The sequence below is a fragment of the Dermacentor variabilis genome, chromosome 1 (genome assembly GCF_050947875.1).
Source record: "Dermacentor variabilis isolate Ectoservices chromosome 1, ASM5094787v1, whole genome shotgun sequence".
Taxonomy (NCBI): domain Eukaryota; kingdom Metazoa; phylum Arthropoda; class Arachnida; order Ixodida; family Ixodidae; genus Dermacentor; species Dermacentor variabilis.
This window is the reverse complement of record NC_134568.1, coordinates 91,777,761-91,793,158: the sequence shown is the minus strand read 5'-3', so window position 1 is coordinate 91,793,158 and position 15,398 is coordinate 91,777,761. Positions and strand designations below refer to the sequence as shown.

The window sequence follows — 15,398 nt, the reverse complement described above, 5'->3', positions numbered from 1 at the left end:
TCCTGGGATCCTGTCTTCACTGACAGTATTTTTGAATACTGGAAGTGATATGTTGCTATGGGAAGTGAAATGACATGAGGCTGAGGATAAATTATTAAAAAATTATGAGGCAGGAGTGGTGCCTTCATGACAGTGTGCAGGGGCAGCCTTTTGGGGCTTCATTGCAATGGTGTGTGCGTGCGCGCACGCGCACAGTTTCTAGGGGAATGTTAGGTTCAGGGCAGTCCGTTTCAGTTATTTAGCATCCTTAGTCATAGTTTATTCCATTTGCACTGTCATGTGGTTGTGTGGGAAAAGTAATTTTTGAAACCGAATTGTATACGAGCACAATAGTCAAAACCCGCTACAACGAAATCCCGTGACAAAATATTTTTGTATCCCCAGCGAATGCCCATAGGATTTCATGCATTTGATGCTCCCCTACAACAAAATGTTGCTGTACTACATTCCTGCTTCAATGAAATTTGCCACATATTACCTACTCGCTCAGGGCTAGCAGGCTCCAAACTGTGCTCAAATGCGATTGCTTTGCACATAGGCGGAAAGTTTTCATTTTTCCGAGGGAGGGGGGGGGGAGGCTGGGGCCTGACCTTCTTTCCGAACCCCACCTATATGTGTGTGGGGGGGGGGAGGGGGGAAGGAAATGGTTTTGATGTGGTCTCTATTGTTCATATTGATATCGCCTCTGTTTGTCATTGTTCTGCTTTTCACACCTACACCTGCAATAGGTCAATAGGGCTGCAGTATGTACATATAAAATTAGAATAAGTCAATTTCTCAGATAATATAGATGAAAAGTGTCAATGAGAAAATTGTAGTGCTATATGAAAAATTCCCAATACAGCTTCCTGTTGCTCAGAACGTGCTACATAAAAGTGTTTTTCTGAGTGTGAAAGCAGCCAGCGAACATGTGCAATATTGTAGCGAGACTGGCCGCTTGAGACACTTTGTGTGTATTCGCAGGCTTCTTTCACACTCAGAAAAAAAGAAAGATTATATACAGTCAAGCCCACATATAACGGACAAACTTTCGCTTAAAATGAACGAGAACCGCGCGACTGCCAAAATATGCATTATTTGAATGGCATAAAATCGCATGTGTAACGAACGTCTTTGAGCCCTACCGATTGGTTAGAGCGAATGGACGGCATAAACCCGATGCCGCGATGCGAGATAATGATGACCCCTGACCCCTTTGCGCATGCAGTTTGTTTTCCCAAGCCTTCTCGCAGGTGAACTATCCATTTCGTGCCCTGCGCCCTCACGTGCTGCCCACGAGTGTCGGCGTGTGACTTCCAAGGTCGCCCTCCTGCCCATCCTCGCAACTCTGCTCCCCTCTCCTCACTCTTTCTTGCGACTCTCTCGCTGTCTGAATGGGCATGCTACGGCGCTGGATAAAGTTCAGAAGTTTCATTTTCTGGCCGTTACTTCAAAGCAGGCCTCTCTGCACTAGTCTCCATGCTTCCGCGCATCGTTCTAGTCTGACCTGAGTTGTATTCAGAATGGCGAACGGGAATGTCGTGTCTGCAGCAGTCATGAAATGAAAAGTGCTGGACATGACAAACGAGCAAGCAATTTTGACGGAACTCCCTCACGGTGCTAAAAACTGTGAGTTGGTGAAGAAGTACGTGTTTAAATCAACCATCTCGACGATTCTAAAGAGCAAGGAAAAGTTCGCCAGCTCTTATGCTGACATGACGAACAGAAAGCGCCTGTGGAAGGCCACCTAAGCGGATGTTGAGGACTTGCTGCATAAGTGGCTCTTCGACGCATGGGCTTGCAACATGCCGATAAGTGTACCAATGACGCTGGGCAAAGCCAAAAACTTTGCGTTCCTGCTAGATTTTCCTGACTTCTGCCCAGGCAATGGCTGGCTCCATCGATTAAAAGTGCGGCGTGGGATTGTTTTTAAATCAATTGTCAGCGAGGCGGCTTCGCTAAGTGACCACGATGTTGCCACTTGGCTTGTAAGAAACTGAGTCATTATTGCAAGCTACGCGGAGCAGGATGTGTATAACACAGATGAAACTGCATTATTTTATCAGATGTTGCGGGACAAGACGCACACCATGAAATGGGACTCATGCGCTGGCGTCAAGCACAGTAAAGTGCGCATTACAGTACTTCTGTGCGCTAATATGAATGGCAGCGAGCGGCGCGGGCCCTTTGTTACTGGGAAATCTATGAAGCAATGCTGCTTTTGCAGCTATGTACCCGTGTGCTACAGGCACAATACTAAGACGTGGATGATGCTCAATTTATTCGCAGAGTGACTAGGCGAGTTTGACCGTGACATGTAGAGGCTGGGCAGGCGCTTGCTGCTCGTGCGTGACAGCTGCTCAGTGCACCATGTGCGAACTTCTCTGACGGCAGTTATTCTACTCTTTCTGCCGCCCAATACCACTTCGAAAGCGCAGCAACTTGATTTGGGCAAATACGCGCACTTAAGGCATCGTATAGGCGCTGCATTGTGGAGTGCTTGCTCATCACTCGGGTCGCCAACTTGCCGGTTCAAGTTTCACTGTATTCAGCCATTGAGATGGTGAAGGCGGCCTGGGCAACGGTGATGCCCGTTTGTGTGTGGAACTGTTTCTGCAAGGCCGGCTTCATCGACGCAGTGCCTGATGCCGAGCCTGATGCTTCCGAAATTGATCAGTCTGGCGGCAATTTGTGGCAGTGCGTCGTTGATTCCGATGTGGGGGGGCCACACCATTGGTTGGGATGACTTTATTTCTGCTGATGAAGACGCTGATATTGCGGAACCGTGCACGGACGAGGGCATTGTTTGTGAAGTGCAGGCGGAGAATGACGCGGAGGAATCGGATGACGATGAAACTTTGAAGCCAGCACCCATAAGCGTACCTGTAGCAATGGGCTATAAATAGGGCCTCGGGCAGCTTGTCTATGCCAAGGGCCTTGGCGAAGCGTATGCTTCTGCTTGAAATAAACAGGACACTGCCCACATTGGATCTGCACTGCAGAAACATGACGAGCATCACGAACTTCTTAGCAAAGAAATAAATTTTGTATTTTGACTAGCCACTTTCTTTTAAGCTGTGGTCCACTTACTACGAACTTCGGGATATAACAAACAGACGCGACGTGACGCTCAGGTTCGTTATCAGTGGGCTCGACTGTAGCATGTATTGAGCAACAGAAAGCTGTACAGGAAGTTTTTCATGTTGCTCTACAATTTTCTCATTGACACTTTTCATCTAGTTATAATATTTGAAAAATTGATTAATTAACACTAATGTAATTAGGCTAAATGCAAAAAATCTGAATATCTCCAAGTGAAGGCAAACAGTGTTTTTATTTTTATTGTTCTTATAACTGGCAGCAAAAATGAGGCTTTCTAGAATTTTTGCTTTACTTAATGAAATTTTTTGTTTGGCAATGTATGTTTTTGGAAAGAGCATTTCATTATGTACAGTATGCTATGTTGCAATGTGTGTTGGAATATTATTTGTGGTCGTAAATAATTTTTTTCATAGACCTGTAAAAAATTACCATTTTCTCGTGGTAATGAAAGAGTTAATAAGTTTTCTGCAATTCAAATGTCTTTTTCCATGGTCATAAAATATACGTGTAACTTCATGGTGTACTGTATCATAAATGATGTGACAATTTTGGTTCATAGTATTGCTACCAAGCGTTTCTTTAGAAAAGTGAGGTTGGTTTAGGTATATGTGGCCCAAACAAAGGCTTCTCTACTTCTTTCTAAAAAAAATAAAAATTCACACAGTACGGGGTTACTATTTCTGTTATCACATGTGTTTACTTATGGCTGTCTTAAAGGGAGAGAAGTGGTCTTGTGCATAATGCTGTGGTTGCATCTTTCCAGCCTGAAAGCATGAGTGAGCCCTTCTCACTGAAAGTTCCACGTCAACTTGAGGAGGAGCAGGTGGTAGCCCAGCCTGTACCTGGAGGAGTGGTACCTTGGTCCCCACCACAGCAGAATTGGAACCCTTGGACATCTTGCAACATTGATGAGGGTCCTATGGCCACTGTACGAATGGATCTACTTGGGAGTTATTCTATTGTCTGTTACAGATCGAAAATGCATAGTGCCATGAGACAAAATGTGGATAAACTACCATATTTACCTAATTCTAATGTGTCCCCAAATCTAGCTTGCATCCAGTTTTTTATGGGTTTAATGTTGCTGCTATGAAGCTTGGTCGTCAAAAATAATATCTAAAGTCTCCTATATTTAACCATTGGTCATTATTGGAACACACTGTATACAGACATCTTTCACAGGGGATGGTGGGGCTATGTGACTTCTTCTTGAACGAGTGATGCGATGATCAACCTCCCTCTTTAGAAAGGTTGAATTTTGCGTTTTAGGCCTACAGAACAGGCACCAATGGGCCACCTATCAATGCTTTTCCAAAATGGGAGTAGTGTGGGATATTCTGAGAAAAAATTATTGTCTAGTTACTGAAAAGCTCCCTCACAAAAAAATAGAAAAGAAAAAGGAAGAGGAAAACTGAAAGAGAGTGGTAGGTGGCTTTATACTGAGCTGCGCACATAACAGAAAAGTGTAAATCATTAAAGCTTTTCCTTGGAGCTTTTTTTTTTGCATTGTTCCTGAATTTAATTAAAAGCACTAGGAAGTAATTTGCACTTATTATTATCCCTAAGGACCATATCTTCAATAGTCTTATACCTCTCTTTGTGTCATTGTTGCCCAACAGACGCATGTGCATGCACTTGTATACAGACACGCACGCACTGTTGCTTTGCTGGCTTACTAAAATGGGGTTTTACTGTGCTGTGCAATTGTGGTTACAGTTATACGACCTTCAAGTGCAATGCAATACATTTTATTTCAGATGACATTGAGTCAGATCAGCGAGGATATTCTTAATAACTACAATCAGCAAGTGGACCATGACCCACAACTAAAAAAGGTCTGTGTACATTGTTATTTTGGGTCTTTTTCCTAGGCATCTAAAAATGCATATGTTTAAGAAGAAATTCGTTGCCAGCTTACAAATAAGCACCACTGTTGTTTTTTTAGATGTTGGATGAACGTTACCAACTTCCAGTCTACAATTCCTATGACAGCATATTAGATGCTATCCACCAGTCGTCGGTTGTCATCATACGAGGTGCCACAGGCTGTGGAAAAACCACTCAGGTAAATGGCTTTGCCTTTTTTCTCTTGCTGGTGTACAGCAACATGTTATAAGCTTGCGACTGCAAAGGCATTCATTTCGTTCATTTGTCCCTTTCATTATCGTATTAGGTGCCACAGTATATACTGGACTCGTACATAAATCAAGGGATTGGCGCTGAATGCTGTATCGTTGTCACTCAGGTTGGTCAAACTGTCCTGTTTGAAATAACTGTTACATTACTAAGAGTCTGGCATGCCTTGTTGCATTTTCTTTTGGTACCTTATTGTGATGCACTATTATTACAACAATCGTCGTTGCTCTGTTTACATGTGCAGTGGCATTTTGTCCAGTTGGTATAACTTGGTTGCAGGCACTTTTGTAGGTACAAGATCCAGTTAAAGCATAGTGGGATCTGTAAGGGTAATTAGTAACCTGTGATTTGAATTGCAAAGTAGCAATGCACCTGGTTGGAGCATGTGCTTATAGGGCTGTTCACAAGTGCCTTTATTTTGAGGTAAATTAGCCATGGGGAGTGTTGGCCAGCTCTGATCACAGCTACTTTGGCTGTGAGTGATGGTTGCTAACACTCCCACGGCTAATCTTGTACGCATACATAAATACCCAAGAAAGTGACTGGAGGCATGGCACTTTGGCAGCTTAATTGGTAAAGCACTGCATGTGTAATGTGGAGAATTTGGCTTCAGTCCTCACCTGAGGCAAGATATCTTTTCATCCACTTTCATTTTTCTTTACCTCATTATTTCTACTACATTTCATATAACCATAACAGTTAACTTCCCCTATGCTTTCTCTGGCTTCATGGTCTGTTAACTTGTGTAGGTTTGTCTAACACATATGGACAGGCACACAAACCACGTGAATTTGAAACAGCGGAACCTTCCTAATGGGCAAGGAACATTGCGTGTCATTTGTCCACTCTGATGGCAGTGAGGCTATCCTGAGACAGTTGGTGTCATTTTGAGAGGCTGACGTGAACAAGTGATTAGTTTTGATTAATTGACTGCACTTCATGCCTGTAGGTCACTTGAAAACAGATTGTATTGCTCTGTACTAACTGCTGCCCTCACTAAATCTGAGCCTATCTGTTGTGCTATTCATGCAACTCAATGCTTAATCTATACAGATAATATTCAGCCTAGAAGTAATCAGTTTTTCCCTCTCTTTAATAAGTTGCCATTTTAAAAGGTGACAAAGGTAGCATATTCAGGAGAGGTATTTACACTGTGGGTCTAAGTGTGCTTTTTTATTCAAATGGACAGGCAAAAATACTGCAGGTTAGCTATTCCTTTGAGCTTGACAATCTTGCAATAACAGTGTGCATGGGGACAACATTAATTGAGCGGTAAGAAACGCTAAAAGTCTTAGCGACTTTGTGAGCGTACCTTAAGCTCCTGCTTCTCACTTCTTTGGTATTTAGACTCCTGATGCGCTTCCTTGTCTGCAGCCTAAGCTTTTACATTGCTGTAGAATTGCTGTTGTAGTAGTGGATAAAATCATGCTTTGTAACCTCCTTCAGTCACGAATTATGATCGGCCATCGATACATGTGTGAAAGATACATAATTTTATGTCAGAGTGCTCGAGACTTCACTGAAAGAAAGTCAAGGTGGTAGAATGGACTCTTTGTGCATATTATGATGAGTCATCATAATTTCAGAGTAACTAGGTATTTGAATATTGTAAAGTCACTCATGCTACGTTTCTTCATAAAAATTGAATTGAATTGAATTTCATTCTCCTTGAACAAATACACACGGAAGGAGTAGCCACAAAAAGCTACTGAGATTAGTAGCTTGACGAGGTAGTAGCTTGAATCCCTCACTTGAATTACATGCACAAGTTATTTATTGGTGGCAAGCATTTCAAGAAAGGAAAAAAAAATATTTTGGAGGTTTCCAACCGACTTGCTCTATGTCAAACGCCACGTAAAACACGGTAGTGCCTTCACCAAAGAGGTACTCTGTAATGACATGCAAGTCTTGGAAGTAAAATGGAAGTAAGTTAGGTTAGCGGAATGTTAAATTTACCCTAAGCATGAGGTTTGTGCTCTATTTCTTGCTACCACTGCACAGAGATGGCAAAAATAGGTTGTGTCCATAAATGTGGGTTCCATGACTGAAGGGGGTAAGCTTCTTTTTGATGCAAAACAAAAATCAGTAATGGGCCTGATAAGCAGATATAAAGAGTTCAGCTTGCTTGTAAATAAGACTCCTTTGCATTCCTTTGCTGCAGTTTGACAAGCTTATTGCTGGGACTATGCATAGTTACGCAGAAACCTTTGTACTTGAATTGAAATTCTGTCTTATAAGCTAATGAAATGTTTGCAAGTTTTCAAGTTCTTTTCATTGTGGCCTCATGGGAGCACTTACAGTGAAAACATCATATTCAGGCTGTTTGAATTTGTGGCATTCATTCATTCATTCATTCATTCATTCACACACACGCACACGTGCATGCATATATACGTATGAGGGCAAATCAGAAATTCTTAGCCCCTATTTTTTTTTGCCAAATTATGGCTCTAAATGCAAAGGCAACATATCCATTCCCAGCGGTGGCCCTTTCTTGGACTGGCCTGACCTTATCTCCAGGTAGCTCCGTGACATGGCACTGTTGTCAGTTGTTAAAGATGGCGGTTGTGCTTCACACGTTCATGGTGTACGAGCAACGAAGAGTGATTAGTTTTCTATGGAGCAAGAGACGAACACCCATCGAAATACACGGGGAAATGAAGCCCATGTATCCGGAAAAGTGCCTCGCTTTGAGAAGTGTCAGGTGGTGGTGTGTTGAGTTATCAAAAGGCCATGAAGACATGCGTGAAAATGAGCGTCAGCCAGAGGTTCTACCACAGGGGCATCTCAAATTTAGTACTTCGATAGGGCAAATATCTGAAGTGGTGTGTGGACTATGTGGAAAAATAATGAAGGTATGTAGAATAGTCTCTCCCTGTGATCTCCAATTACCCCTGTCCTGCACCAACTGATTCCAGCTAGTGCCTGCCCCACCTAGTCTTCTGCCGTCCTCGACTGCGCTTTCCTTCTCTTGGCACCCATTCTGTAACGCTAATGGTACACCGGTTGTCTAACTTACACATTATATGACCTGCCCAGCTCCATTTCTTTCTCTTAATGTCAATTAGAATATCAGCTATTCCTGTTTGCTCTCTGATCCACACCGCTCTCTTCCCGTCTCTTAATGTTACGCCTAACATTCTTTGCTCAGTCATTCTTTACGCGGTCCTTAATTTGTTTTCGAGCTTCTTTGTCAGTCTTCAAGTTTCTGCCCCATATGCATCACTGGTAGAATGCGTTGACTGTACATCCTTCTTTTGAATGAATGAGAAGAAAGGGGGTTAACCGAGGGGCCCCGATTTTTATTAGTCATATCATAAGAAGCCAACAATTACTGACACCAAGGACAACATAGGGGAAATTACTTCTGCTTTGTAAATTAAATAAAGAAATGATAAATTAATGGAAATGAAAGTGGATGAAAAAACAACTTGCCGGATGAAAAAACAACTTGCCGCAGGTGGGAAACGATCCCGCAACCTTCGCATTTCGCGTGCGATGCTCTACCAATTGAGCTACCGCGGCGCCGTTTCCCCATCCACTTTCTTGGGTATTTATGTTTCCTTGTAGAACCCTGGGAGTGTTAGCCAGCGCCACCACTCACAGACCATGGCGGTAGACGTATAACATCCTTTCTGCCGCAGGCGTCACGAGAACGTGATCTTTTTGGATGAAGGCAACCGGTCAATAAACCCACGCATGCTACCTGAAGGCATCAATGTTGCCGGATTCGAGACCCTCATTATGTAGTAAACGAAAAGAAAGGGGTTAACCGAGGGGCCCAATATTTATTAGTCATATAAGAAGCCAACAAACACTGACACCAAGGACAACAAGGGCTTCTTATTTCTTTTGAATGGTAATGGTAAGCTTCCAGTCAGGATCTGACAATGTCTGCTGAATGCGTTCCAACCCATTTTTATTCTTCTGTAAGTTTTCTTCTCATGATGAGGGTCCCCTGTGAGTAATAGACCTAGGTAAATGTATTCTTTCACAGACTCTAGAGGCTGACAGGCGATCCTGAACTCTCGTTCCCTTGCCCGGCTATTGATCATTGTCTTTGTCTTGTGCATATTAATCTTCAATCCCGCTCTTACATTCTCCATGCTAAGGTCCTCAGTATTTGTTGTAACTCATTCCCAGTGTTGCTGAGCAGGACAATGTCATCTGAAAATCGAAGGTTGCTGAGATATTCGCCGTTGATCCTTACGCCTAAGCCTTCCCAGTTTAATAGCTCGAATACTTCTTCCAAGCACGCAGTGAATAGCATTGGAGAGATTGTGTCTCCTTGTCTGATCCCTTTCTTTATAGGTGTATTGCTACTTTTCTTGTGGAGAATTAAGGTAGCTGTGGAATCTATGTAGATACTTTCCAAGATATTTATATAAGCGTCCTGCATTCCTTGATTATGTAATGCCTCTATGACTGCTCATATCTCTACTGAATCAAATGCCTTTTCGTAATCTATGAAAACCACATAAGAGAGGCTGATTGTACTCTGCGGATTTCTCGATTACCTGATTGATGTCATAGATGTGATCCATTGTACAGTATCCCTCCCTGAAACCTGCTTGTTCCCTTGGTTGGCTGAAGTCCAGTGTTGCCCTTATTCCATTGGAGATTATCTTGGGGAATATTTTACGTAATACTAGAGATAAGCTAATAGGCCTATAATTTTTCAATTCTTTAACACCTCCCTTTTTGTGGATTAGTATAATGTTGGCATTCTTCCAGTTCTCTGGAACCCTGGAAGCCGTGAGACATTTCTTATAAAGGGCCGCTAGTTTTTCAAGCATCATGTCTTGTCCATCTTTCATTAAATCGACTTGTAGTTCATCTTTTCCTGCCGCTTTTCCCCATTTCATGTCTTGCAAGGCCCTTCTAACTTCATCACTAGTTATAGAAGGAGCCTCTGTAGCCTGTTCATTACTACTTCAAGTGGAGGTATCGTGGCTGCTTTGGTACTGTACAGGTCAGTATAGAATTATTCAGCTGCTTTTACTGTATCTTCGAGATTGCTGATGATGTTACCCTGCTTATCTTTCAGTGCATGCATCTTGGTTTGTTCGATGCCAAGTTTCCTTCTCGCTGATTTAAGGCTGCGTTCATTTTTTGCTGCTTCCTCAGTCTTTCTCACGTTATAAATTTGAATATCCCTTATTTTCTCCTTGTTGATTAGTTTTGACAGTTCTGCGAATTCTATCTGATCTCTCGAGTTGGACACTTTCATCCTTTGTCGTTTCTTTTTAAGTCCTTTGTTACTTAGGAGAGCTTACCTACTGGTTGCATTCGTGCCTTACCTCCCACTTCAAGCCAGCCTAGTTACGGTTTCATTCATTGCCTCTATGTCATCTTCATCACTATTTGTACTTACCTGTATTTGTCTTATTTTGGCTTATAATAAGTAGGGGCAGACTTTCTGATTCACCCTCGCACGTACAGATATGCACGCACAAGCACATGCATGCATGCTAGGTTTTGGAACAAATCTAGAAAAACTAACATACCGTATTTACTCGCATAATGATCGCACTTTTTGCCAAAAAAATTCACGCAAATTCAGGGGTGCGATCATTGTGTGGATTAAATTTCCTGCGAAAAGAAAAAAAATTTTTTTTTCATTCCGCATTTGCTGCGGGATGACAACAGGTCAACAAATAGGCAGCTGCCGCTGTTTGTAGTGCGGGTCACTCAAACAAAAATGGCGTCCGGCAGAGCAAGCCGAATGCGCCGAACGCGATTTTTTTTCTTCTCATGAGTACATTGCGTGCATTGAAACAGTTTCTTCCGTATCAGTAATAAATAATATCGTTAATATCGCCAAGTTTGCGACAATAGCTGTCAGTGACAGAAATGCATGGCAGGCATGTTGCGGAAACTGAGGCTCTTGTCTTCACAACTATCCTAATACAGCATGTTTCCGCTAAGGGTGGGAATATCTTAGCTATGTTACAAGCGTTGGCGTATGAATAGGGTACACATGTAACGTATCAGTGCAAACGTTTCTACTATCGTTGCCGCTCGCGATTTGTTGCGTGCAGACGAGAAGAATCTAAAGGCGCCTTTTTTGTTGTTGTTGACCACAACCATTATAAAGTCTAGACACAATAAAGGCAAGTTTGGTTGGAGCTTCTTTTTTGTCATGGAAGTGCGGAAAGTAATGAAAGGAATGAAATGTGGGCATCTGCTTAAGAATGTTTGGTGCCTGCAACCGCCTGGTTTATCTTGAAGAGTTGTTTGCGTAGCATTTGACAGATGGTAACCATGATCATTATTAGCTAAACTTGGCACACTACATACTGCTGCGGCAAGTTCGGGGTGCAATCATTACACGGGAAAGAAAAAAAAATAGAATTTTGACGACAAAATTCAGGGGTGCGATCATTACGGGAGAGCGATCATTATGCAAGTAAATACGGTATACTAAACTTCAGAATTAAATCTAAGGGGCTTTAAAAACTGTTAGCTCATTGGAGATTGTCTCAACAGAGTTGCCGCATATGGATTGGTTAAGCTTCATTACATTATAAGACTGAAACAATTGTCAACAAGTACTTCAGTGTGCCTTCAGTGTCTACAGAAATATCCGATCATCTTTTGGCTGATCATTGCTATGAAAAAAATAATTTTGCTGATAGTGTATCCTGATTTTTTCAGCCTCGGAGAATCAGTGCAGTGTCAGTTGCTGAACGAATTGCTGAAGAACGATCTGAGCAACTTGGTCAAAGTGCCGGCTACAGTGTTCGTTTTGAATCTGTGCTCCCACGTCCCTATGGGTCAATCTTGTTCTGCACAGTGGGTAAGTGTTGTCTTATATGCATTGATGTTACAGCTTAAAGGAGCCCTGAACCACCCCTCGGCCTTGGTGAAAAAATGTAGTCCGCAGATCGAACACGCAGCTGTGAACACCTCAGCCAAAATTTGCAGTCGTGCGCGGCACGTGGAGCTAGTAAGCAGACCGCGAAGTCACCTTTTTCTCAAGCGCTCTCATATCAACACAAGCCTGCTCTTCGCTCTCTTCTGGGTGCTTTATTTCGTCACATAGCGGATTCCCATACCCAGCTGATGCCGGTAGCTGACGCCGGTAGCTGACGCCAATCAAATAGGGTGTTTGGATCAGTGCACTTCATACTGTTACTGTGTATATTTATTGACGAAGTTCAATAAACGGGCTGAAGTAAGTGAAAATGTGCTTTCAAATTTCCATAATAATTACGTACTTCCGGAAGAAGCCAACTATCGTCTGCTCATGCTGGGCTGTGGCAGCCCACGTAGGAATACACTTTGGCCACCCTGCCTATCAGTGTTATAGCCGTCAAGTCTCGCTAATTTCGACTAGTTTTTACCGTTCAACTAGCCTCGATTCACCCGGAACTTAAAGTCAGACCATACTCGCGCTTGCCAGCGCACGCTCACTCGTGACCACTCCAGGTCCGCTTGGCAGAATAATTGATAGCCCTTCAAACCTGCGCAAGTTGGATGTGTCTACTATCTGCCGGTCAAGCTGGTGAAGGATAAAGCTGGTCCGCACCATGTAGCATGGTCAGACTGCTGCATGTGAGGGTGGGCACGCGCTCAGGCCTTGTCGTGCACAAAGCAAACGCTGTGCATATATGCACTACAGTTGCATGTAGTTGTGGTCTGCTATGTAGCGTAGATACTGCGGCTGCCACAGGGGGCCATGGCGAGTCTTCTGGCTAAGCACACTCTGGCTCGCTGAGGACAACAGGGTTTGGCTTACGTTTGGCGCGTAATAGGCGGCAAAATCGGAAGTGACATCGTTGTTAACGTCCAAAATAAAATTTGAACTGTGTGCCATGGTGACATTTAGAAGGTGGAGCGTTGTGCGCATGTCCTGCTCCACCATAGCTTTCGCAGTGCAAGGCATTGAAGGAGTGGAAGCACTGCAGAGGCTGTTTGATTACCAATAACTCCACTTCTGCTGAATGCATTGAAGTACCTTTAGCGGCAAAGTATTTCTTAAATAGCCTGTTTTCACTTCAAATGCCTTTCTCCACTTCGATAAAGAGTGGTTCAGGGCCCCTTTAATGCACAACTGGTGCTTAGCTACTCTGAGGCTGTCTGTATTCCAAAAGCTGACGCCTATATGTTACTTCACGTGTGTGCGCAGGTGTCCTGTTAAGGAAATTGGAAGCTGGTCTTCGAGGAGTATCTCATGTCATCATTGATGAAATTCATGAGCGAGATGTCAATGTAAGTTTGTAAACAGTGTACTATAATGCCTGCAAAATATTCAGACTTGAGGGATCATGATAATTGTCTGAAAAACAAATTGGAGGAATAACCCACAAATGACCCAGAAACTCATTAATACATGCTTTGTTTTATCTTGTACTTAAGTTTGACTAGTCGAACCTTGTTACGTATAACTAAGTTGCATAGGAGACGAAAATACCTTCGTTATATATCCAGTATTCGTTCTAAGAATATACAAAGATATTGTCAGAAAGAAATATTGCAATCAGGTCTATGCGAAAGCAACGCACGTGAGATGCCTCCAGCGGGTCAGTAAAGGGTCGCCTGTGAGTTTTGATGACCCACCAACAACTTGCCCTGGCGGATATGGGGCACGGAGACAACAGTAAATTGCGTACATACACCCTGCACCCCCACGAATATGCAACTGTGCAATTGCTGTTATCGCATGGGATTGGCATGTTGGCTTGCCGACTGAAGTCCAACCATGCCAAGCCGCCGGCCAAAATGCCCACGCTGCCGAAAGACTTAAAAATCGAAGGGATTGCATTTGGATCTGTGTTCCGCTACTAAGACCGTCAGTCTAGCCTGTGCATCTCCCACTCAGTTGCCGATGGGGTTTACAAGTGCCAACATAAAGATGAGCACGCTGTGTGACGCAATTTTCAGCGAAACTGTATATGGCTAGGTTATTCGTCCGTCCGTTCATCCGTCTGTCGGTTGCCTGTACGCCGAAAACTCCAATGCAACCCCATGTGCATGCACAAAAAAAAAAAAGAAAAAAAAAAGAAAGAAAGAGACGCGTGATTAGCCAACATTCCCTAGATAGCACAAGGCCTGTTCCGATCCATGCCGTGACTCCGATCCACGTCGTGACGCTACATGGCCCGAAATTTTCGTTGACAAAGCTGGCATGATGAAAGCAGTGACGTCAAAATCACTGTTGCCTACTTGGGAGCATCCTCATTAGGTTCTGTGGCAGTCAGGCCAGGTGACATGACGTCATGGATCGGAGTGAAAAGGCCTTGTGCTATTTAGGGGGCGTCGGATTAGCTGCGCCAGTAGAGATGTTGCTCTCCGTCGCAGCCGAGCGCGCGAGCTGCAGTTTCCAGGGTGTCTACGTCAGGGATTTTGAGTAGTCGTTACAGAAATGTTACTTGGTGAAGCATACCCAAAAGTATTGCAGTGAAGCATAACAAGCGTGGGAAGGGGCTGTTGCCATGGAAAACAGTATGTATTCCTTAATTATACACGCATGCACTTGGTATTTCCTGTCACAGTACAAGCACCAATATGCCTAATACGCATACCGACAGGCCTGCTGAGCGTTTTCGAATGTGCCTGTGGCGGATTGAGCCCTTAAGGGCAGTAAATGACATGCATTTATATTTTCCAACCGGCCAATTTTTCGGACGTTTTCGCGGTCCCTAGAGAGTTTACAAAATTGGATGTGGACTGTGCAACTGACCAAGAAGATGCTTCAAATGGTCCGTGGGGCGAACGAGTGGTGGAAGGCGGACAAGAACAGAAAGGACCTACGCATTGGGGAATGAACGGGAAAGGCAGCGTGCTGCTGCCGTTTTGAGCTCAAAAAAAGTGTTGGTTGATGCCGAGATGCAGGTGTCCCTCACTCAAACCAAAATAAACTCTTTAAAGTAGTGAAACGCAACAATGAGGCGTCGTGCGCAGGCTGAGAGTATGTCAGGACAGTTGAGGTTGACTTGCGAGCTGTTGAGAGAGAATCTCAATTGTGACAAAGTTCGGGCCTCATACCACTGAGCTTGCCATCAGTTGATAGAAATAGCTCATATTCGAAAATATTTGCTTCTGTATGCATCTCCTTTTTATTTGTGTTTGAAAATTTACGACTTGATTTGCAATTTTTTTCGAACACATCTTATTTGCTGTGCATTTTACTAACCGCTCCCTTTTATTCTTTTTTTGAATAGCATAAACGCTACTCC

At 43.4% G+C, this 15,398-nt stretch overlaps 1 protein-coding gene across 2 annotated transcripts in view; it reads left to right on the top strand.

The window, feature by feature from the left end:
* The window catches only part of mle (dosage compensation regulator mle), a 148,529-nt gene that overhangs the window by 33,095 nt on the left and 100,036 nt on the right, over positions 1–15,398 (top strand). For both annotated transcript variants that reach the window (XM_075691152.1, XM_075691153.1), the window contains 6 exons: positions 3,845–4,009; positions 4,839–4,916; positions 5,027–5,146; positions 5,255–5,326; positions 11,875–12,016; positions 13,349–13,431. In XM_075691152.1, the coding sequence (XP_075547267.1) occupies positions 3,845–4,009; positions 4,839–4,916; positions 5,027–5,146; positions 5,255–5,326; positions 11,875–12,016; positions 13,349–13,431 (660 nt within the window). The remainder of the gene's footprint in view (positions 1–3,844; positions 4,010–4,838; positions 4,917–5,026; positions 5,147–5,254; positions 5,327–11,874; positions 12,017–13,348; positions 13,432–15,398) is intronic.